General features: G+C 38.3%; 2 protein-coding genes across 2 annotated transcripts in view; one reads left to right on the plus strand and one right to left on the minus strand.

Annotated features, from left to right (window-relative positions):
- rad51d (RAD51 paralog D) lies at positions 1 to 23181 on the plus strand. Its single transcript, XM_028466989.1, has 11 exons — positions 1 to 322; positions 4373 to 4434; positions 9223 to 9341; positions 15110 to 15191; positions 16929 to 17063; positions 17939 to 18034; positions 20201 to 20291; positions 20504 to 20574; positions 20880 to 21029; positions 21491 to 21589; positions 23054 to 23181. Exons 1-10 carry the CDS (start codon positions 241 to 243, stop codon positions 21527 to 21529), a joined length of 927 nt encoding a protein of 308 aa, XP_028322790.1. The 5' UTR covers positions 1 to 240; the 3' UTR covers positions 21530 to 21589; positions 23054 to 23181.
- Positions 22050 to 25127, minus strand: part of lig3 (ligase III, DNA, ATP-dependent) — a 12719-nt gene continuing 9641 nt past the window's right edge. The window contains exons 17-21 of the mRNA XM_028466988.1: positions 24607 to 24753; positions 24266 to 24407; positions 23927 to 24000; positions 23665 to 23745; positions 22050 to 23280 (exon numbers count right to left, since the gene is read on the minus strand). Coding sequence (XP_028322789.1) covers positions 23047 to 23280; positions 23665 to 23745; positions 23927 to 24000; positions 24266 to 24407; positions 24607 to 24753 — 678 coding nt within the window. The 3' untranslated portion in view covers positions 22050 to 23046. The remainder of the gene's footprint in view (positions 23281 to 23664; positions 23746 to 23926; positions 24001 to 24265; positions 24408 to 24606; positions 24754 to 25127) is intronic.

Here is a 25127-nt window from a genome sequence, read left to right on the forward strand (position 1 = left end):
TACGGAAAGTGATGAGGATTTTTTTGCCGGAGTGTTCTCAATCAGAGCAGAGTGGAGAAAACACGCATAGTAGCGGTAAATGTAACTTATTTGAACTGTTTTTTTGCTCTGCAACACGACTCGTAACGATATAAGTTAAGTCTTATCCAACCACAGAAACAAAGTTGTGTGTTACGTTTAGCTGCTGAGCTAAAAACAACTAGCCGTGGGAGCTAGCTTCAGAAATCAGTGAGATGAGCGATGGTGGTGCTCAGAGAAAATATGTGTCCCGGACTGGATGGTGACTTAGTGAGTGGTCTGCGGGCTGTTGGAGTCAAAACAGGTCAGATATTTGTTTTATTCAGTGTTTTAACCAAACTGATAAAAATGCTCATAGCTGGTTTTTTGATTATAGGATATTTCACTCTAGACGTATTTTAATTGGGGTTTATGCTGTTATTAAATTCCTATTCTTGATGTATATTTAACTGTTAATTTTTATTTTATTTTATTTTAATTGTGCTAAATAAATTGAGGTGTGTTTATCCTATTAGTTGTTAAATTATTTTTTTCCTCTTTCTGGACAACCAAAACGTAGATTTAAGTATGATTTATGAATTTCTTTTGTACTCGTGCTTTTTGTTTATTATTTTTGATTCACTGGATAAATGATGTCAAACTGTTGTTGAATATGGCTTTGCTAAACTCTGATTTATTTTTTCTCCCTCAGTGAATACAAGCAGTTACACAAGTATGACCTCTGCTCTTTATTATTTAGAAAGTGCTTCAAAAATCAATAACAAATTTATTTTCATTAGACTATTAATAGAAAAGAAATAAACTATATAGGTTTATTAAATCTTCTGCGGTCGAGCTGTTTTTAGTGTTTGTCCTCTGCTGAAACAAAGCTGATAACAAGAAGTATTCACAAGAGTAAATGCTAAAACTGCATCAAAACTCTCAGTAGTTTATACATTGCAATGTACCGGTACGTCTTCATAAAAATAGATATTTGAAAGTTAAACAATTATCATTAAATTAAATTAACATTAAATAAACAGTACCGCCCTAGCCTGGCTGCTACCTATATTTACAGTGGATATAAAAAGTCTACACACCCCTGTCCAAATGCCAGGTTTCTGTGATGTTAAAAAATAACACAGAGATAAATAATTTCACAACTTTTTCCACCTTTACTGTGACCTATAACCTGCACAATGCAATTTAAAAACAAACTCAAACATTTCAGGGAGGTGAAGTAAAAATAAAAAACTGAGAGAAAGAGGTTGCAGAAGTGTGCACACCCTCTTATAACTGGGGACGGGGCTGTGTTCGAATTTAACCAAATACATTGAAACTCATGTTAAATTGGAGTCAGCGCACACGTGTCGCCATTTAAAGTGACTCTGATTAACCTCAAATAAAGTTCAGCTGTTCTCGTAGCTTTTCCTGACATTTTTGTAGCCACATCTTCCAGCACAAGCCGAGGTCCACAGAGAGCTTCCAAAGCATCAGAGGCATCTCATTGTTCAAAGATATCAGTCAGGTGAAGGATACAAAACAATTTCCAAGGAATCAAATATAACATGGAACAAAGTGAAGACAATCATCATCAAGTGGAGAAAATATGGCACAACAGTGACTTTACCAAGAACAGGACATCCATCCAAAATTGATGACAAGATGAGAAGAAACCTCATCGGGGAGGCTGCCAAGAGGCCGACAGCAACAGTAAAGGAGCTGCAGGAATTTCTGGCAAGTACTGGCTGTGTAGTACATGTGACAACAATCTCCCGACTTCTTCATATGTCTGGGCTATGGTGTATGGTGGCAAGAGTGAAGTCTTATCTTAAGAAGAAAAACATCCAAGCCTGGCTTCATTTGGCAAAAACACATTTGAAGTCTCCCAAACACTTGTGGGAAAATGTGTTATGATCTGATGAAACCAAGGTTGAACTTTTTGGCCATAATTCCAAAAGGTATATTTGGCACAAAAACACACTGCTCGTCACCAAAAAAACACCATACCTACAGTGAAGCATGATGGTGGCAGCATCATGCTATAGGGCTGTTTTTCCTCAGCTGGAACTGGGGCCTTATTCAGGGTGGAGGGAATTATGAACAGTTCCAAATACCAGGCAGTGTTGGCACAAAACCTCCGGGATTGTGTTAGAAAGCTGAAGATGAACTTTATCTTTCAACCCGACAATGACCCTAAGCACACATCCACATCAACAAAAAAATGGCTTCATTAGAATAAGATTGAGGTTTTAGAATGGCCCATCCAGAGTTCAGACCTGAATCTGATTGAACATCTGTGGGGTGATATGAAGAGGGCTGTGCACTGGAGATGCCCTCACAATCTGTCAGATTTGGAGCGATTTTGTAAAGAAGAGTGGGCAAATATTGCCTCATCAATATGTGCCACACAGAGATTCTTACCCAAAAAGACTGAGTGCTGTAATAAAAGCCAAAGGTGCTGCAACAAAGTATTAGTTTAAGGGTATGCATATGTATGCAACCATGTTATCTTAAGTTTTCTTATTTTTTATTTTTCCTTTTTAAAGGTTTTGGTTTTTTTTTCAGTTGCATTGTACAGGTTATAGGTCACATTAAAGGTGGATAACGTTGTGAAATTATTTATCTTGGTGTCATCTTTTTACATCACAAAAACCTGGCATTTAAACAGGGGAGTGTAGACTTTATATCCACTGTATGTGAAAATGTTCATCCTCACGAAACAAAATATAACTAAATGAACAAAAGCAGTGTATTTCCGCTGTGCTGTAACCTGTAATATATTAAATAGTTATTTTCCACACAGCCGCTTAAAGCTAAAGCACTTTCTAAATTAGATAAAAAACCAATCTCTTTGCTGTCAGATGCAGCTTCATCCTGTGATCTCCAACCGGCTGTTTCATGAACGTTGCAAACATCACAATGAGTCCCAGCGTATGCAACAGTCACTCTGTTAGATCAGCTTCTGTGTGAGACTCATTAGCGCCTCTTGTTCACAGTGTGTGCCACAAAATCTGCCAGTCTGTTAGTGTATTTAATGTTGTATTCATAACTACACTTCTCTGGTTGTGGACCAACAGAGGTACAGCAATAATACAAATGTCCTACTAATACAAAAAAGGAAAATCTTGCCGTTGTCATTTTTTGGATCCATTACACATCTGAAATCTATTTTTTTATTTAACAGAGACACTGTGCACTTGTTTATTGTGCCAGAGTTAGCTAATAGCTAATTTACACCTGGAGTCCCTGGCCAAGTAAACAAGAAAATACAAGGTAAAAAAAAACAGGACAATTCATAGTAACAATTGACAGACAAAATAAAATAGATTTACAATAGACATTTAGACTAACATTGTGCAATACAGTGATGGGAAACATTAACATTTAACACGGTTCAAAAGGATATGCTGCAGCGTCATTAAAGATCTAACCCTGAGTAATATTCTGTTGTGCAAAATAAGCAAATTGAAATAGTTAGTTGTGGTTACAGTGTTGTGACGATTTTAACCAAAGTTTAAGTGGTTTTTAAACAGTAGAATGTTGTCAGTTCCTCTGATATCAGCAGATAGGGAATTCCACTTCCACGACTTTAAAGGTCCCATATCATGCTATTTTTCACCCATCTTCATTTGTTCTAAGAACCCCAAAAACATAGTATTTGAGGTTTATTTTCCCAAACTCGCCTGTTTTCTAGAGTTTTAGCCTCTGAAAAGTCACTTTCTGAGCAACTCTACACAAACGGGCTGATTTGCGGCCTACTTATGCATATTTATGAGTAAGTGTCTATAGACGGGACACTGACTTCCTCCTCCTCGCACGGTGACGTAGGGGACGGCCCGCCCTCCTCCCACCCATTCCGTTGTCCAGCTCATGCTGCTTTATAAACATGAGACAGAGCGTGGGGGCGGAGCATTCACCGGTACATACATAGACTGTAGAAAATACATACATAACACTGCGCGAAGGACGCTGAAATGCTCACCTTTATGGGCGTGCCTGTTAACATGTCAATCATGGCAGAGAGCTTCCTGGAGGCGTGGCTTCTCTAGCTCAGTGGTGCGTCAAATTCATCATCAAAGTGGGAACGTGTCCTCAAATTGGAGCAAGGTGTTTGGGCTCACCCTGCAGTAAGAAAGGAGCAAATCACCCTCTAACTATGAATCAATGAAAAAACACTTTGGGCTTGTGTATGAAGCCCAAATAGCACTTTTATCGTGTTTAAACCACAGAAAAGTTGATTTAGCTTAACATGGGACCTTTCACAGAAAATACAGATTTACCAAAAGTTAGGGGTGGATTGACAGTAGACCTGAAACTGGTTTGACTCATCTGATTGAGACCCAGTCACACTCATGCTTGTGTGTCTTCACAGTGGAGGATCTGGTCTCATCCAACATCGAGGATCTTGCTCGAAGGTGCTCCGTGTCCTATAAGGTATTTATTCTGCACATTTGTGGGAGCATGCACTCATCACCATGACAACTGATGGTCTCTATGTCTAAGGTTTTAGCGATTACAAAATGACATCAACTTTTGCACTCAGTTTATAGTTCTCTCTTTTTATTCTCAAGACACAGCCTGTAAGAACTGTGCTGTGATTGGTCAAAAAATCTTTTCCAGGCCTTTGTGTTTAACGAACGGTGTGATCTAATGCACACAGTCATCAAAACAATTATAACATCCTGAATTAATTCCGACCAGTCCATTTTAGACTGGGAAATTACAGTAATTTGATCATTTTGAGCACTCGTTAGTGTCATGGTTAGACTAGTAATCATGTTATCTTGTGACAGGCTTCTCTCAGCGCTGCAGCTAAATATGATAAATGATGTAAAAATGAATGCATAGCTGTCATCTGAATTTGTTATTATTGTCTTGTGACTGAACAAGTGTTTCATTGTAATTTAAACCCTGAATGATGGCTTAAAACTTCGGTTATTGGTGTCTTCACTCAAACGCAAAACCAAGTTTCTGCGTAGATGACAGGCCAAACCATAGAAAAATATATTTGTTTTTGCAGATACGTGTGGACAGGGTCTGGCTACGCTCAGACAGGCAAATGTGACCCAAATCCAATTTTTTCAAATCCAACCCAGGCCACTTTTTCACGTCACGTGGTCTTAAATCCAATACGTGTCGTATCGGATATTTACCTCCGCCAAGGAGGTCGTGTTTTCACCGCCGTTTGTCCATCTGTCTGTTAATGTGGATGTTTGTTTGCAGGATATCAAAAGTTCTGAACAGAATTTAAATAAAATTTGGTGAGCTGATAGACAATGTTAAAAGGAAGAATGAGTTTCATTTTGGAGAGGATCCGAAAGGTACTATAAATACGTGATGATCAACACCACAGATATTTAGTTCACACAGTGCGTGCTGCGTGGACCTCTTTTGATCATCACTTCAGGGCCATGTTTTGTTCATACTCCAAACTAATAGAAGACATATTTAAATGAAACTGTATGTATTTATGTGTCTATGTATGGAATACTGTATGCTGAAGTGTGCTGTGTTTTGTCTGTAAGTGTAGCAAAAGTGGTCGCATTTTATAGGTTCAAATCTAGGTTGGCAATCTAGTTTTTTGTCATTATCTAAAATACAAATTATTTCATTAATTTCTTTGATGCCGATGATGGGAATTGGGTTTATTAAAGGGAGATGATTCCAAGAGAAAAACACCAGTTTTGTGCTTTTCCTTTGAGTCCTTCATTTTCAATTTGATCTCAGATGTTGATCCCTACATATTTTTGTCCACCAAAGTTATTTTACAGATGTGTGCTTGTGCGTGCGTGTACAGGGCAGTAAAGCCTTGCTCAAAGAGAAAGTTTGGGTCAGAGTGTCTGTCCATGCAGTCTGGAGGAAAAGGACTTTTGTCTCTGTCACATCCAAAAGTTATTTTAGGACTGAGTGAGGCTGTCGTTGCGGCGTTTTTCCTTTTTCTTTCATGCTGTCAACATCCAAGTCGGCTAAGCCTCGAGAGCCACAGCACGCTGTGGGGGTATCGCTTTTATCCCGAGAATTCAAGTTGAAAATGTTAAACATTCCTTCCAGACGTGTGGAAGTAACACATCCACATTTCAGGTTTCAAAACTTCTCCTCACCAACATCTATTTTTAAACCCTTCCTTCAGAGCGCTCTACTACTGCATCAGGAGAAAGAGGAGAAAATCGACAGACATTTGGTGTTCCTCAGGGCTCTGTTTTTGCGCCCCTTTTATTTTCTATGTATCTGCTGCCTCTTGGATACCTTTGAAGTAATGCATCAATAGTTTGGTAACCAATAAATTGAACCTAACCAGTTCTTTTCTACACATCAAATGACAAAAAAACTATTATACAAACTAACAAAATGCACTTCATTTTACTTTATTGACCCCAAATTAGAATATTTGTTTTCACACTAAAACAAGATAACAATATTCATTTGATAACAGAATAATGATTTTATGTGACGTCTAAATAAACAGATTCTTTCACTCTCGAAATCTTTTTCGTAAAATAATTAAAATCGTTTTTATTATGAATATAATTAATAATTAAAATGGCACAAAAAGCCAAATTTATTGCTGGTCATTCTAATATTTAAAAGAATATATTGACACATTGTATTTATGTACTGTATATATGTACATAAATCGATATATGATATATATATAGTGTAGATATTCTGTGTCGATTAGCAGAGGAAATATTATTATTATTCACCATGTTTAATGTGTAACTTCAGTTGCCCTCAACCAATGAGAGGATCCCATTGCCACTCCGAGTTCTATGAAACAATGAACCACCACCATTGTTGCCATGGAAATAATCTTGCCGTAGCGATCAATGCGATTAGTGATGATGTTTGAGAACTCCTACAACAGACTACATTACTTTAAAGGTTGGAATCATCTGAGGTAGTTAATTATGAAGCCTAAACTCATTAGAACACATTAAATACAATTAAACAGTCTGAGATTTGGGAACTCTGTAGATTAGAAAGACAAATGTGTGCTACTTCTTTTATGTTAATCCAAAACTGAAGGTCAACCTGAGGTCGCTTATTCATCCGACTCCAACAATTCAATTAAGGTAGATCTATGTGAGCCAAGGTTTTTACACACGTGTCCTTTGATTTCCCTAAATAAGTTTGAACTGCTGGACAGGAACTTCTAGCAGGAGACCCGACAGATGGTAATTCAGCTCCACCACATTAAACTCTCTTTCTGCGGCTTAGCTACAGCCAACACATTCACACCCTGAGTACTCCACAGTCCCAGCAATATTGCTTTCAAAGACATTGAGGAAAGGTGGCTTGAAAGTGTTTTTTGTAGTTTTTCTTTCCAATATGTTCAAAGAATTTTCACGTGAAACACGAAAAAATAAAAACATAATAGTTCAACACAAATTTGTCTTCAAAGGTGAGTTTTTTTCTTGTGTGTGTGTGTGTGTAGTAAAAAACTACAAAGTAATCCCTATCTCAGTCTATGTTCTTCAAAGGACTCTACAGATGTAAGGTTAGGTTTTTATTACTTTTAGATGTCAGATGTGTTTTTAACAAACATGCAACACTGTGTGTGCACACAGAGATTCTACATTGTGTTGCATTCACTGTCTGTCAGAACATGCAGTACATTTAGCTCGTTATATTTTTTACATGGGCTGTGTACACCCAAGGATACTTTATAATAAAAACAGTGCAATACATTAAAAACAGTATAATACAAAGAAGAGAAAAACAATGGAGGTGAAATTAACATACTACTCATGGAGCTTAGCGTAAGTTCAAACAGGAAGACTGGTGTTCTTTCTTTCCTTCATTCACCTCCTCATTTATTCTCAATCCACACCCCCACTACCCCTATCAGCGTTATGGTGTTCAGCTGGTCAAGGGCGTGTATCATCCCGGTTTAACCTATCAGCCTCTGCCATGACCTTTCTCAACCAATCATCCTCCCGCTGTCAAACGCTGAAAACAGTTTCTCCCCACAGCCTTTCTGTTGCTACAGTGCAAATGTTGCAACCCTCCTCCACCCCAGTCACCTTCATCCAGCGCAGTGTAGTTCAGGTCCTGGTTCTTCTCCTCATCTCAGCCCCAGTCCTCCTCACCAGTGTCTAGACTCAACGAGGGGGGGGTTATCATCTTCTGCGTCGGCCTCATTACCCCTCCGAGTACAGGAGGTCATCATGATGGAGTCTAGCCCCCAAAAGACTTTGCACTTTTCATTATATTATTGTCGCACATTATTAATAATAATAATAATAATTATAAGACATTTTATATAGCGCTTTTCAAAAAAACTCAGACGCTTTACAAAATTGAAGCAGACAAACAAAGAATGGGAGTTCTATTGTAGGTTGTAGGCGAGCTGAAACAGGTGAGTTTTGAGCAGTTTTTTGTGAATTTTTTGTTCATCCTCATTTAAGTCTCTCCAGATTGAAATACTAAGTTTGATGTCAAAATGAGTATTTAGTGCATTCCCATGAGATAGTATGGAAAGATTGAGTATGCGAGAAATACCCAGATGTATACTATATTGGGACATTTTTTATGTATCCACGGTATGCACGGTAGGCACACTAGTCATACTCAACCACCCCATTTCATTTTATTGAGAGACCCATTAGCTCCTGACCTATTGCAGGAGCTATTCTGCCTGGGGTCTCCTTCATTTTTATTACAAATATTTACAATATTACATAAAAAGCAACATAAACACACACACATACAGACACACACAAAAAAAACAAACCGTGGAAGCTCAATGTGAAACCAAATAAAAACATATCACATAAAACTAAAAGATACATTGTGAGAGGAATGTAAAATTGTCCTGGGACCGGCTTCAAGTCTCCAAAATGTCAGCATGAAATGTGTTTCTGTGAGTTTTGTGGATCAAATGACCACATGTTGATGTTCTACTTGGTCACTTTCGCACTTAAAATGTTTTCAGAACTTCCAAAGGTGGCGAATCAACAGAGATATTTAGCCTCAGTACTTCAGGTTTTTGTCGTTGTAGGTTCGAAATGCATCTTGGGAAACTTAGAAGTATACTTCAGTGGAAAAAGGTCCATTCTAATCATGCTAATAATACATAGTAGACAGTATGTACTCATTGAGTGTGTAGTATGTTTGTATGCAATTTTGAACTCAGCCTTGGTGATTGTCTTTACAAGGCGGGACAGCGGCGGTGAGAGGAAGTTGTACAAATGTGTGAGCGTCCTTTCACGTCTGTTTCAGGCTCTGCTGGCGATCCGCAGAGTTCTGCTGGCTCAGCACACAGCGTTTCCAGTGTCGGGCGCCGATCTGTATGAGGAGCTACTGAGCTCTACCGCCATCCTTTCTACAGGGAACACAAGGTAAAAATGTCACAGATCAGCTGACACACAGACACGCCCACAGTGCAGTAACCAGCCCTATTTCACCTGAGGAGGAGGATTTGTTGTCTCTAGATGCTGGTTGGTGTTTCAATTCAACTGGTCATCCTTACAACTGGTGACGTGTCAAACATGAAGTGGAAAAATATAAAAACATAAATCATGATTTGAAATCATTTTGATCCTCAAACGACTGATATTGGTCAAAGAAGTAGTTTCACGTTGGTCACTAGTTGAAATTGACATCAGTTGAAGTGGAACACCGTAAAAAGGAAACAGTAACACCCTGATGGGAAGATACTTTAGTGAAGTATAAGCAATAATATAAACTAAATAAACAGAAATACTGATGCTGATGTGCAGAGGATTATTCATACTAAGTTCTATTTATTTAGTTTATTGATCATATGCATCAGATTGCTCCGTTGGTTCATCACACACACACACACACACACACACAGTATGTTGATTGAATTCTACACATAGGTGCTCTTTTATCTGACTTTTATTGCTCTTGTTTGACTTTTTGGTCCTTTTTTTATTTTCTTTAATTATTCTTTATTACGAAGGCAAACTTCCATCACAAACATTATTCACAACAATAGTCACTCCAAAACATAGAAAATGATGGATATACTTAAAATTAGATGATTCTGTCCATACTGCCCTTCCATGTTTTTTGGTTTTTGTTTTCGTTTTTGTTTTTACATATTGTACAATATTACAGTTGAAAAAAATGATAAACTGATCATGTTTGCTCTTTTTCTAAAGAAAGAACCTTGTCCTAAGAACAGAAACCAAACCAGCATTGACTGTCAAGAATGTCACAATAATCATACATGAACAGAAACAACCAGCATCAACCTGGTTTTATCAAAACAAGTCCTCCATCAAAGTCGTGGAAAGTCGATTAGTATTGAGCCACGCGTCCATGAGTAATTCCTCTGTGGTTAAAATAAAGCAGAGTGCTTTGGAAACTAACGTCCTCCACTCGTGGGTTTGCTTTACAGATAATCGTTTCATTGGGTCGCCTGCACGTGTTTGAGCAAAAACAAGGAAAAATATGATGCTTTTAATTTGAAGGGGTTTTTTTTTAAGTATTTGGCTACTTTTATTAGAAGCAAAGGGATTTCAGTGATAAGGTCATCGTGAGGATAATTAATTTAGTGACATTATCTCTTTTTAAAATGTTTTAAAGTTAATAATTCAAAGTTTGTGGATGTTATTGCAAACTGAAGCTTAAACACTCAACTTTTCCCATAGCTCAGTGTTCAAATGTGTGGCCACAAGAAGGGCCAGTGTGACTCCGCCCCCCAGTCACTCTCTGGCCCACCTTGTCCTTCCCAGTAGAATTCATCTGGAAATGCCACTATCAGTGTTGGTCGTCAAACCAGATTAAAACCATGATTTGATTCTTTGAAGTACTTTATACAGTAGTACTTTTAAATTACATATTTATGGTAATTATTTGAAAAAGCTGAGCTTACTGATTTGTTCTGCGTAGTAACTCTGATGCTGATTGTTGCTGGGAGCTGTTTATCATCCTGGTGGGTGTAAAAGTTAATCATTAATCGCTAAAGCCTGAAATAACAAATATAGCTACAACTTTCTTACATAAGTCATCAACCATCCTTCATTCATGTCAGATTTACTAAGAAATACCGGTACAAACCAGTATGATAATTATTGTGAGATTTACCAGTATGAACCAGTATAAAATGTAATGTAATATTTAAAGAGGAATACCACTATAAACCAACATAAAGTTCATTTCCACTCTGTGCATCCCTTTTATGCTGAAACACAGGCAGTGTTCAAAATCTCATACTAACATACTACTCATACTACTCATACTAACATAATACTCATACTAACATACTACTCATACTAACATACTACTCATACTAACATACTGCTCATACTACTCATACTAACATACTGCTCATACTACTCATACTAACATACTGCTCATACTACTCATACTAATATAATACTCATACTACTCATACTAACATACTGCTCATACTAACATACTGCTCATACTACTCATACTAACATACTGCTCATACTACTCATACTAACATACTACTCATACTAATATAATACTCATACTACTCATACTAACATACTGCTCATACTAACATACTGCTCATACTACTCATACTAACATACTACTCATACTAATATAATACTCATACTACTCATACTAACATACTGCTCATACTACTCATACTAACATACTGCTCATACTACTCATACTAACATACTGCTCATACTACTCATACTAACATACTAACATACTACTCATACTAACATACTACTCATAATAACATACTACTCATAATAACATACTACTCATACTACTCATACTAACATACTACTCATACTACTCATACTAACATACTACTCATACTACTCATACTAACATACTACTCATAATAACATACTACTCATAATAACATACTACTCATACTACTCATACTAACATACTACTCATACTAACATACTACTCATACTAACATACTACATACTACTCATACTAATGCTACAAGCTAAAAGTCAAACGTTTCTTTTTCAAAACAAAACCACCTCTACTTGTCTTCTTATAGTTTTTAACAGTTTCGTAAATAGGGCTTTTCTTTTGAAGTTACTTGGAAGTTTTGTCAGTTGCACAATAACAGGTCTCCGAAAATGTCCGAAATGTCGGCATGAAATGTGTTTTTGTGAGTTTTATGGATCAAATGATCACGTGTTGATATTCTACTTGGTCACTGTCTTGCTTCAGTGGGAATGGTCATCATCCTAATCATTCCAACCATACTTGTAGTATATATACTCACTGAGTTTGTAGTGTAGTGTATAGTGCGGAGTGTTCCATTTCAAACACAGCCACAGTCAGCAGGTTGGCGTTTTATTAGTGGTTTGGTCAAACTGGTGTCTAGATTAGGCAATGACTGACTTCTGAGAACAACTACCGGGAGCTAACGCTGTCATCAGATAACATGATCACTAGTTGAAACAAAACACTGAGTCATGTCTCAGAATGAGACAGCGGGTGTTTTAATGTGTGGGTGTGGCTTCATTGCAGCTTTCACTTTACAAAGATCCTACATTGGTCAGATAAACACATGATTACTCACTAACATATTTGACAAAAATAATGCTTTCAGTGCTGACGTTTGTCACATTTTCAACCACAGCCAATGAGGCTGATGATGGTGGTCAGAGGGACGATGTGATTGGTCAAGTGTAAGATAATTGCAGTGATAGGATAAAGTGACATGTGCGAAAGGAAGAACTGATGTCTAGTTTAATTAGTGATGGAGCTTCAGCAGAGGACATGAAGAGGTACATGTGTAAACTCACTCAAATCTGCACCACAGAACTTTCAGGTTTGAGTTTGCATGTGCCTTGGCTGCCCTCTGCTGGTAGAAGAGTGAACTGGTGAGCAGTGCTCAGGGTGTGTGGTTATTGGAGAGGTAGAGGAATGTAGCACATGCACAAGTGTTGGCTCCATGCTTTGAGTTCAAGATACAACTTAAATCCTTAATCAGCCCTCTGTGTCACATGGTCTGAGTGCTGTAGAGATGATAAGTGGGTCTCCACCATTCTTCTCTGTGAGTGAGGAGAACTCCAATCAGCCAGCGATGCTTAACCTTCAGGCTGGAGGACTTCAGCTCTACTCTGTCCATCTAAGCACTCATGGCTGTCCTCCATCATAGACAGTAGCAGTGATGAGACACCACAAATCAGTGATCTGCACTTCGATGTCAACATCAAAGCACCATCAGTGTCCACCAATGACCACAGTGCATCAGTTACAGATGTATAAAGAATAGATCTCTTCCTCTCCTTTGTTATGAATGTATAAAGACTGGATTTGTTCCTGTCTTTTGTTATTGATATACTGTATAAAGAATAGATCTGCTCCTGTTTTTTGTTTCAGACCTATAAAGGATAGATATGTTCCCTTTCTAACATACAGTATGTGTAAAGAATAGATCTGTTCCTGTTCTTTGTTACAGATGTAAAGAACAGTTCAGTTCCCATCAAAGGACATGAACAGATCTATTGGTTATAGGTCTGTAACAAAGAAGATCTACATACCTGTAAGGTATGTAGATCTTTTTTTTTTTAACCCCTCTTTCCCGCCATCTTCCCGTATAGTAAGTGGTTGACAAGTGGCTATTTTAGATTTCTTGTACACTTGTCTTAAAATATTAGGGATACTGGAGCTTGGTTGGGCGCGTGGGATGGCTCGTAGTGGGCGCCAGAAAATTTCCCTTATTTTCAAATCCAAAACTTGACAGGTATGGATCTATACTTTATAGGTCTGTAACAAAGGAAGGATAAAAACAGATCTATACTTTATAGGTCTGTAACAAAAGACAGGAACAGATGAAAAGGGAAATTACTAAATCTACAAACATGAACTAAATCATGTTTCATATTCTTTCTAAATCCCATCATTTTCACATTTCTTTGTATATCATTGTAATCTTTTTAAACATTTTCCTTGTCCTTATGTTTCTTTTTGGAAATGTTTTTCATATTCTTTGTTTCTTTGTTGTTTTGTCTCTTTATAGTAATTTAATGTGTTTTTGTCATAAATTTGTGCACTTTCTGGTCTATTTATGTGTTATTACTTGGTGTGTTTGTTGGTGTGTCATTTTGTGTGTTGCTGTCCTAGTGTTTATTTTGTAGTTGTTTTTATGTTACATTATAGACGTGTGTTTAATTTACAGGCTGTAAATAGCGCTGACACACAGTTGGAGGGTTAAAGTATCTTAAACTTGAAGACCTATCCCCACATCCTATCATCCAGCACTCATTCACTCACTCATTCACTCACTCACTCACTCACTCACTCACTCACTCACTCACTCACTCACTCACTCACTCCAGCAGGGACTTAATGACCCGGCTATAATTTACTGCAGAAGTTCCTGAGGCTCCATAGACATAAAGTGCAGCTACGCCCTGCCGACGGAGGTCAGCTGTGAACGATCGTGTATCTGTGTGAAGGTGGGATTCAGGAGATTTACCTGTGCAGCCACAAGGAAGCCATAACCACAGTGACGACGCCGTAAGTCAAAGGACGGAGCCTTTGTCTAAAAAGATAATTTAAGCATTGGTGCCGACAGCTGCTGTTGCAGGATCACTGCTCCATATGTTGCATTTAGTCTCTGTCTGTTCATGCATTTATTCATTTATTAGCCTCTGTTGCTATTTAGCTTCTTGGCTGAGGCTCCATCCCTTATGGAACATCAGTCTTTGCAGTAAATCTACAGTTATCCGATCACAGCAAGTTTTTCTTGTTTTTTTGACCAATCACAGCATTCCTCTTACATCATCATCTGGCTCGTGTTTTGGTTCAAGTTGTGTATTTTCCTTACTTTATGAGTGTTATTTTTATTTGCAGATTTCAGGAGTAGAAATATGTAATACTACAAATCTTTGGTGGTAATAACTGTTATGTTATGTTATCCCTGCTCATGTTACGTAACGTAAGTGCTCCTAAGTATTTTTTTCAAATGAGCACACACTCATTACCACAAACAAAGCATGTAAAGGAACAACTGATCTGTGTTCAACAAAAGAAGTACATGGTGTCTACATGGGATGAAGTGAAGTAAACGATGGCAGAGCTTGGTACAGTGGGATCAGACAGAAACAGAATCTGAGGCTTTGCTTTCTCACACCTGATGGTTAAACTGAGGATGTGATGAGTAAACCTCACTTTTTTCCAGCTTAGATAAACTGCTGGATTCAGGCTTGTACACTGGAGAGGTCACTGAGCTGTGTGGAGGCCCAGCAAGCGGAAAATCTCAGGTGAGCATTTACTAATTTAACTTTTTGTCACTAAAATTGTCACTAAAATTTATTTGTACCATTTTCTGCATTTGATAAGAACAGGGCTCAGCAACATGAAGCCTTTAGCTCCTTTTTACTGCATGTCAAAGATGGAAGTGAGCAGGAGTGTTAATCTGACATCAATACAAAGAACTTTGGCAGTTTTAAAGCCACAGTGAAGCATGAAGTGACCTCTTTTTGACAGATGTTTGAGTGACCATGCTGCACATATTTTTGCTCATACCTGTAAAAGTGTCAGTGTCCATCACAAAACTCATAGGAAAGCTTTCTGACATCATGAGCTACCTCGAAAAGATTTTTGAAAAAAGTTGGGGTACAATTGTTTTTAAATCACATTTTAAGTTTATGATTTGACATAACTTTTTTCTGTTAAATTCTATGGAAAACAAATTGATAGGGCTTGAAAATTGCTTAAAATTAATTAGTATTGATTGATTAAACTTTATTAATCCCCGACGGGAAATTCAGTTTCAGTTACATCTTGACCAAGAAACATGAAAAGACAATCACACATGGGGAACTGTGGAGCAGCAGGCCCGCGCTCCGTTTCTTAGATGAGAAATATGAAACAACGGGTAGGAAAAAGAAGTAAAAATGTGCAAAAACCAAACTAGGCCCTTGTAGAGGGGTGGAGTTTGGGATCATGAAAAGAAATTCTTTAGGAAACATTGCACAAACACAATTCAATACAACAGCACGTTGTCATAGAGATGACCTCGAGAGTTTCTTAGCCGAGCCAGATGTTCGCAGGTGTTCATGGATAGTAAGGGAAAGGTCAGAGCGTCAAATCAACATCCATCCATGGAGAGTGTGGAGAAAAACAAAAACAGACTTTGACAGGCTGTTCTCAGGGGGGCCAAATGAGATAAGAGAAGATGTTTTCAGACAGGCTAGTCATAACATGACTGCCAGTCCTATTGTTCCTGGTCATTCGATCAATAATCCAATAATGTGGCCATTTCCTTGAGACAAACTCTCCACTCCTCTTAAAGTTCACTACAGTGGAATCCATAAGAGAGTTCTGAGAGCTCGGCCCCTTCCATCAATGACAAGCAGATTCCAATATTGCTGCCAACGTAATCGGAATTTTGCGATAAATCAGGAAAATGCCAGATCCAATCAGCCGAAGAGCCGTTATCATAATTCCAGCCTGGTGGTGAACATCTTCCACGTCCTCAGGACTTACGGACTCTCCCAGTGCCCGTCGTCCTAGTAGAAAGACCAGTTTTAAATTTTTGGTTGATTCGACATGGAATGGAGTAACACTGGGGCAAGTCGCCCTGAAACATTAACAGTCAAACTGGTAACTGGTCACTCCAGTGGTGTTTCATAGACTGGCACCAGATAGCAACTGGTCACTGAGTCTGACTGTTAGCTGATTCTGTGTAAAAGTAAGTCATTAGTTAAACTGAACACAATTTTCTCCTGAACACCAGTGAAGTTCTGACCTGGCCTGCTAACTGTGTTTTTGCTCTATAATGATCCCCAGTGAAAGATACTGGTTTATACTGGTGTTCCTCAGTAAATCTGACAATAATGAAGAAAGGCTTAAGATGTGCGTGATCACACAGAAAGAAAGTTGTATCTGTTATTTCAGGCTTCAGTGTTTCATGATGAGCTTTTACAACCACCTTTTGTTTGGTGGGAGGAGCTAAAATAACCATTGATGACTCTCAGCCTGTGCTTTGTTTCCAGGTGTGTTTCAGCGTGGCTGTAAACATTTCGTGGCGGCTAAAGCAGAGCGTGGTCTACGTAGACACCAGCGGAGGAATGACTGCCGCACGCCTGCTGCAGATGCTGCAGGTGGAGACGGACAACACAGAGGAACAGGTGAGGGCTGGAAAGGACCGAGTCCAACCTGCTCTGAAATGACCAGAATTAGTCCAAGGCAGTGTTTTTCACCATTGGGGTCGTCCGGAAATCAAATTGGGTCGCCTGGAATATCTGGTATTAAAAAAAATTACTGGTTAAAGTTATATTTTTTTATTTATTTTTTTTCAATTGAAAACACATCACACAATCTCAAACAACTGTGTTCTATACTATTACTTTCTCAAATGTAAATCTAGTTCTTATAAAGTACAGTATGAAAAATATTTAAGCTGGCAGATGTTATCACGTTGTGCTCTAATCCTGGCTACTCCAAACACATGATCACAAAACATAATCAAAATCTAAATTCTAAAAAGAAAAAAAGTGTCTCTGGGGTCGCCAGAAATTTGTGATATCAAAATGGGGTCACGACTCAAAACAAGTTGGGAACCACTGGTCTATGGTGACATCAAACACTGTAAGATGCCACTAAGTCAGCCTTTAGATTAGTATAGTGGTCTTGGTTATAGTGGGAGGTAATACTTTGCCTCAAGCATCACTTCAGATTTCCATTGCATTTAAAACCAGTTTAAGGTTTGTTTAATGTGACAGAATCCAGTACAATCCAACAACAACAACCAAGTTATCTCCACCAAGAGGAAAAGCAGATTGTAGGAGCTCCAAATGTAAATAAGTGTATGAACAGAGCAGAAGATAAGTGTGTCGTCTGCTAATGGCAGTGATCTTATAAAGCCTGACACACACATGATAAATGTAGAGTGTGAAATGGAAAGAGCTGCTCTAAATGAGCTACAGTTTCTGATGTAGATCTGTTGTTGACTGTCTTCTCGTGTTTGTTGTAGATGTAAAGGTGACTTTTGTCCTATGGTTAGATGGAGGCTCTGCAGCGGATCACAGTTTTCCGTCTGTTTGACGTCTACGCCCTCCTCCACTGTCTGTACGAGCTGCGTGGAGCCAGCCTTCAGCAGGTCAGTGTCTGTCTGGTCTCACACTCATCCATGATCCACCTCTGATGTTCCGCTAAAGCCCCCACAGGAGCAGATTAATGCTGCAGTCGATTGCTTTTCGGAATCCGGAAAGGTCCGGGTCATCAATTTTTACCTCCGAGGTAAATGCGTTTCATTCAGTAAGCTTGGAAAACATGGCTGGCCACGGCAAGCTGATGTTTGCTTTTATAGTTTACGAGGAGCAAAAATGCTTGGGGAAAACATATTAGCTACTTGAGGGTAAGAGAGAGAGACAAACTTCCTACACTTTAAAGGCACATCGTGGACTTTTTGACCTAAAGAGTTGACCCATATGAGTTATTTTAAATTATTCCTCAGGACAATACCCAGCGCTTGACAGTATCGATGCCCCGAGTGGGGCTTCCCTCTGGAAATACTGACTATGTGAGAGACGTACCGTTTTTCACCAGGTCATGTGACCTGGAGAATGCCTGGAGAACGTTTCACTTTACGGCAGTCACGTGACCACAGGCACGGATGCACGTTACGTCACAACATACGGGCATTTCCCGACCCGGCGCCATTGCTGTGGGCAGCTGAAACAAGTTAGCCTCTGTTTACAGCCAAAAGAGCACAATATGGTAGTTTAGTGTTGGGTTAATGGGCGCATTAATCGCCGCAATTGTTCAGTTAATCATGGATTCTTTAGTAAGGGACTTCGGAAAGTCAGATCCGTAACTTCGGGATAAGGATTGGCTCTCAGGTTAATTTGAACGCCTCTCTGTGTAAGTAATGACACCTGTATAGTTCAATGCACTCTCTACAGTCTATGATTCAATGAATCATGCAGGAATCCCACCGGTAGTGCATTCTTGTCTTACTTAAAGGCACACTGTGTAACTTTTGGCCACTAGGGGCGCGAGACCAGTAACTTTCACGCAAGCGCCCCTCGTGGCCACAAGCATCGCAGCACTGTCGCAAAAATCAACAGTCAGTCGGGCCAGCCTCCCTTGTCTTTTGATTGTGTATGCAGACAGTAGTTGACCTGTAACTTCGGGATAAGGATTGACTCTAAGGGCTGGGGTGCAAAGCGGGGCTGGGCTCGCGCCGTGGCTTCAGTCACCGGCCGCTCTGCCAACTCTATACGGTTATTATTATTTATGCAGAGCGGCGTTCAAATGAACAGAGTAGGGATGGAAATACCACTACAGAGTTATTCTGCACTTTTAGTAACACACGTTCCAAATTAGACGGCATATTAAAGTAAAAGTGGAGGAGAAAGTAACTGTTTCCATCTAACTGACGCGACGCCATTTTGCTAAAACGTCATTCCGACTAACTCGGGGTGCTTGGATCTTGCTCGAGTTCCCGACTCGGGTCCCGAGCTCATGGGCCATTTTATTGCACTTTTCCGATTCGTTCTGCCGAATTTTTCTGGGTTCCAAGTGCAATCGAATGCAGCATAAATCTCACATCAGGAAGGAGCCTAATAAGCAGGGGTGCACATAAGTGACCAAACGAGAGGACAGAGATATTTATTCAGACACAGAAACTAAGGGATGGAGGTGAGGGAAATGAGTAAGAAGAAAGGTTTGGACATATTTTAATGTCATGGTCAGTTCCATCCAAACATTTCATACCACAGCCATAACAAGTGACACTAAGTGTACCTTTAGTATCATATTATTTATTATTGTAGCACTCTGATGTTAAGTCTACAAATTGAACATTATAAATAATAAATAATGGACATTTAACCTTTATTTTACCAGAAAGTCACTTAGGATAAATCTCTTTTTTGAGATCGAAAACAGTCTGAAGGAGTGATGATGATGAAGATATTGGTATGTTTTGACAAAAAAAGCACTCCTGTACAAAAGTCTTAAAATGGCATATTTTAAATGCATTTATTTAGTGTTTATTAACATTTAATGGAGATACATTAACAACATTATTCCTGTTTTAGTTTTACCACAAAAGTCATTCAGCATATTTTTCTTGTTTATTTATTTAAGTTATTCTTAATTTAGTTTCCACAATATATGAATTCTTTATTTATTTTTATTATTTGTGGGTGATGCAGTAACTGTTTAATTCTTGTTGCCATTAGTATAATACTTTACAGATTTAACTGATTGTATTTATTTATCATTATTTTTTAAGTCTAACTGGGTGCTCTCTCCTCAGGCGGCGGTGGGCGGCGGCTCCGTGAAGGCTGTGATTGTGGACTCTGTGTCAGCTGTTCTCTCTCCTTTACTTGGAGGCAAACAGAGCGAAGGTCAAACATCTGTCATCATTTTAGTGCCATTATATTTGTTCTTTTTCTCTTTTTTTTTTAAATCCTTTTGTTTGTGCTGTCATGTTGATGGAGGCTGTATGACGGTTGTTTACGCCGTCATCTAACAAAGAAAAATGTGTCATCATATTTATGTGTGTTTATATATACATACATGTATATAAAATAGGATGAATGTGTTTCTGTCCCTACAGGAATGTCTCTGATGATCCAGGTAGCGTTCGCTCTGAAAACGATGGCAAAGGACTTTAATATTGCTGTTCTGGTAGGAATAACTGCCCTGCAATAATAAATAATGAGATAATGATCATATTTATTATTGGTAGGAACTGTAAGTGTAAAAAAGCTCTGTAAACAAAGTCCTCGGGGAAAAGCTTCCTGAGGTGTTTTCCACTGTTAGCTCTGAGTCAACTGTTGGAGTTCAGTTAAAGGTCTCATCAAAGCTGCACAAGAACCATCACTTAGTCTTATTTTTAAAATATGTATATCAACGTTTCATTCATCCATGGACAGATCATTCTTTGTGATGAGTTTAATATCCAGCATTATTAGCTTTAATTCTGTGTGCAGGTGACCAATCACGTGACACGAGGACGTGACGGAGAGGTGCAGCCGGGTCTCGGAGTGTCCTGGAGCCACATTCCCAGGACCAGAATCTTGCTGGAGCGGCACGAGCACACCTCGACCTGCTCCGCCACGCTCATCAAATCCTCCAGACAGGTACCAGCACACTAACCAGTACCAGAGTTACAACCACTGGTGTTTAAAGAGCTTCATATAGTTTAGTCAATTTATTCCAAAATCTAACACTAGGTGGCAGTAATTTGGTATCTTAAATTACTTTGTTTACTTTATAGTATTATTAAATATGTTTTAATAGTTTAAATGAGTATTGAAAAATCACTAAATATTTTATTTGAGTTTATTAAGCTAATATAAAACAAAAATCATAAAAACATGAAAAAGATACTATGTAGATTTATTTTCAGTTAACTATTGTCAATTTAACAATTTTCTGGCTGTGAATTATAATAAACGGTATTAAAACATTTTATTTGTAATTTATTAAATAACCTTTCACTTCCTTTTCTTCTATTTAGATTGTAATTAACATGTGGATGATGATGTGTGATAGTACATTCTTGTGGCTATTGTGTGTGTGTGTGCGTGTGTGTTCTCAGCCTTGTAATATCAGAGAACAGCTGGATCTGAACACATAGACTCACTCACAGCCACAAGAAACCTCATCTGAGACCCACTGACCACGCTCTGCATCCCAGGTTAGTCAGCGTTACAGCTAATGCTAACAGACCATCCAACAAGAATAATTTTTTTCAATACAATTATGAAACTAAAATGTTAACAAAATTATATAAACAAACATAATATCAGCTTATCATTGAGCGTTCATACCAGGTAGTGCAACAGTGTGTCATCTAGTGGCTGATACTCTGAGTCAGGTACAAGTAGTCAACATTATAAAATCTCTTAGAAAAAAATGTGTGTATCATTTCAACATAAATAAGGCTTTACCAGTTAGTGTAATGTAATCTTGTGAAGTGTTGAACAGATTAATGTGATCACTGACTGGTAAATGAGTGCTTAATACTTCTCCAAGTCCTCTGTTGTCCTAAAGTGTGTAGAAAGCTTTATCACACACGTGATGAAAATTTTAAATGAACCACAGACTTGTTTCAACATTCCTACACACAAAGGACGAGAGAAACAAAGGCAGTTAAATTAAGTCAAATTTTTCTTTTATTGTCTGTATGAAGGTATTCTTGGATTCCAAAGTGGAGTCTGTACGTGTCATTTAAGCAAGTTAAACTTTAAATCTCACAACTAAGCTAAACCCTGCTCAAAATGAACTGAATTAAAAAAACTAATCCTACTTCTACCTGTAGAGGGAGCCCTTACACTAGTTCGTCCACTAAAAAATGTACATCTGGAAAATTTGTTTTTATTTTGAAGAGGAATTATTTCTCACAGTAAGGGGACAAGTAATGTGTTTTTGCATTGTTTAATGTTTCTGGATGGGAAAATTATTTAGTAATTAGAGTTAAGTTGGATACAACCCTAACATTTGATAGTAACATGCAAAAGAAGGTCTGAGCAGTTAAATTTACTAGACAGCACAGTCAAAACTGTTTTCTTCATTATAGTATGAATATAATGTAGTGATGCACTGAAAATTGAAAGTGAATTTTTGGTTTTCAGCCAAAACAGGATGTTGTAAAGACACTAAAGCGTTTTCTAAGCAGAGGTTGAGACTGAGCATGTTTGTGTGTTATGAGTACACTGTAGCTACGTGTAGCCCTCCATCCACACGGACCACTAAACTGTTTCAAAGCAGAGAAGCTGGCCTTGATCAACAACTTAATTGTGTTTTTATGAGAAACCATTGAATTTGACTCTTTCAGCAGCCGAGACAGTTATAGGCCTTTACATTATTATGTAATGTATGAGTTGGTCCATTTTATTGAGGTTTGTACATAGTAATGAAATTATATAAATAATTTGCTTTATAATTTCTTTCGGTTTTTCAGTTGTATCCAAGAATTTTCATTTCGGTGCATCCCTAATATGCTGTAAATAGTGTTCATTACACTGTAGTAACAGGAACAATCCCGGCAGACTAATGACATAACTTGCTGAACGTTACACTGTTTTTTGACTTATCCTTCCAACCAAGGAGTTGAGAATGTGTGTTTTTTTATTATTATTAAACCTGTGCCTGTTAGCAGGGAGGAAGCACTCGTCTCTTACGGATACATTCCCAGATCCATCGTTCAGACACTTTCTGAGCCGTTCCATCCTCCTCCTCCTCTGCAAGAGTGTGCGTTGCCGTGCTGGCACTAAACTCAGACACAAGGTCTCCGTCATACGCCACAAAGTAACGTTTGAGTTTATCAAAGTTCTGAACAGACGAGGGAAGGTAGAGCTTCACTCCGCTGAAGATGTCCATCAGCGTCTGAAGGAGGGAGGAAACGGACTTTAAACTTCTTAAATCATTGGATTGTTGGACTGCAGGACAAACCACTCGATCATGACTTCACTTGTAAAATACTGCTATCAATAAAGTTGGTTTTGTAACATTTGGTCATTTTTACCATCATTCCCATACAATGGAAAAACACTAAAGCCTAACATTTCAGTAAGAATACTTTTACACTATCAAACATTTACAAATTTTAAATGCGATATGTACAACATAAAGAAATTCACCTGTACAAGTTTTTAGTCAATTAACTATGAATTTGAGATGTCATTAGCCTTATTATATTAAGTCAATTATTTTACACGGGACTATATCTATATTGTAAAGTTTTTCTTTACTGTGTTGCGATTGGCTGACCTTATCCGTGGACGGCGGTAGTAGCTGAGCCGTGTTCTTCTTCGCTGTTTGTCCATTACTGTGCACACTCTCTGTCTTCACCTGGTGTTAAACAACAAAGAGTCATGATGAGGAGAGAATTTCTTCTGGTTTAGCAATGACGTGTATGAATGCACACAAGGAAGGAAGTTATAACTATGAGATGCGAAAGCCCAGTACTTAGTGGAAAAGGCAAATAATATGCATTCAATAAGGGTTAATAAACATGTGTTCAGATGTTTACCTTCTTTGGAGGGTCTGAGCTCGGTGTCCGAGGCTGAGACTTAAGCACCTTTGCTTTGGTTGGAGTGCTGGTAGCTGTGGGGAACAAACGGAATATATTAACCTCAAGTCTGATGCAACTTCTTCATCTTTGACATCTTGGACCCAGTTCATGGGTTTTATTGGCAGCATAACTGAATAAGAGGGGTGGGAGGAATAATGGATGCATATGTTTTCAGTAATGCTGAATTAGATGAAATATTGAAGAAGGAATGTTAACATATTTTAAAGCGCTATGGTTGAGCTGCTGATTTATAATAAACTGTATATTATCTATAATATGGTTATAATTTCAACGTACCGCTCTTCTTGGGCGGAGCTTTGCGCTGAGACGAGGCAGGCGGGGAGTTTCCTCCGCTGTCTCCTGAAGAGCCTTTGTCCTCACTGGACGGTCCAGCTGTCACTTTAAAGTCACAGTTTTCCTTTGATATCCGGTAAAGCTCCTGATGGAGGAACACACACAGAGTGCTACGTTAGTTTACAAACTAACAAACTTCTTGATGGAATTGTTCCTCCTTTGTTTACACCCTACCACCTAGTCTACCTGTAACTAGAACTAAACAATTAAAAAAATACAATCATCTCTTGTCCTTTGTTACAACAACTTTGAAGTAACGTCTGCTGAAACTGTTGCTGACATACTTTGAGCTGCTGCAGGTTGGTGGCGGTCTTCCAGTCTTTGTCATCTCTAATGCGAGTCATCCTGGGAAATCGTATGGAGATGCCGTCAGCGGTGTGCATCTCTGACTTAGAAAACTCAGCACCCGTTATTTCCCAAACTGGCGCTCGCTGCAGGAGAGAAAACAATATGATATTCCTGTTCCGACAGGGTACAAAGTATAGCAGGAGTCGGCTTTTAAAAAATTTACTTCTCATCAACTATAGAACCTCTTTTCTCTTTGAATCTTTCTGATTCAAAAAATAGTTATTGTATTTATTGTGTAGTCTTTTCTCAATGTACTATGTATACTGACAATAAAGGCTTTAAATTCAATTTCAAATAATTATCATTTATTTAATAAATATAGTTTTAATCTTAAATAGTTTTATATAATCAGATTGAAAACAGGTTTTGATGCAATGCATTAAAATGTTAGATTTTTAAAAAAAATTTTTATTGCAATAATTTTTGATTAATGAATGAAATTAATAAATTTATAATC

The sequence above is a fragment of the Gouania willdenowi genome, chromosome 14 (assembly GCF_900634775.1).
Source record: "Gouania willdenowi chromosome 14, fGouWil2.1, whole genome shotgun sequence".
NCBI classification, from domain to species: Eukaryota; Metazoa; Chordata; class Actinopteri; order Blenniiformes; family Gobiesocidae; genus Gouania; species Gouania willdenowi.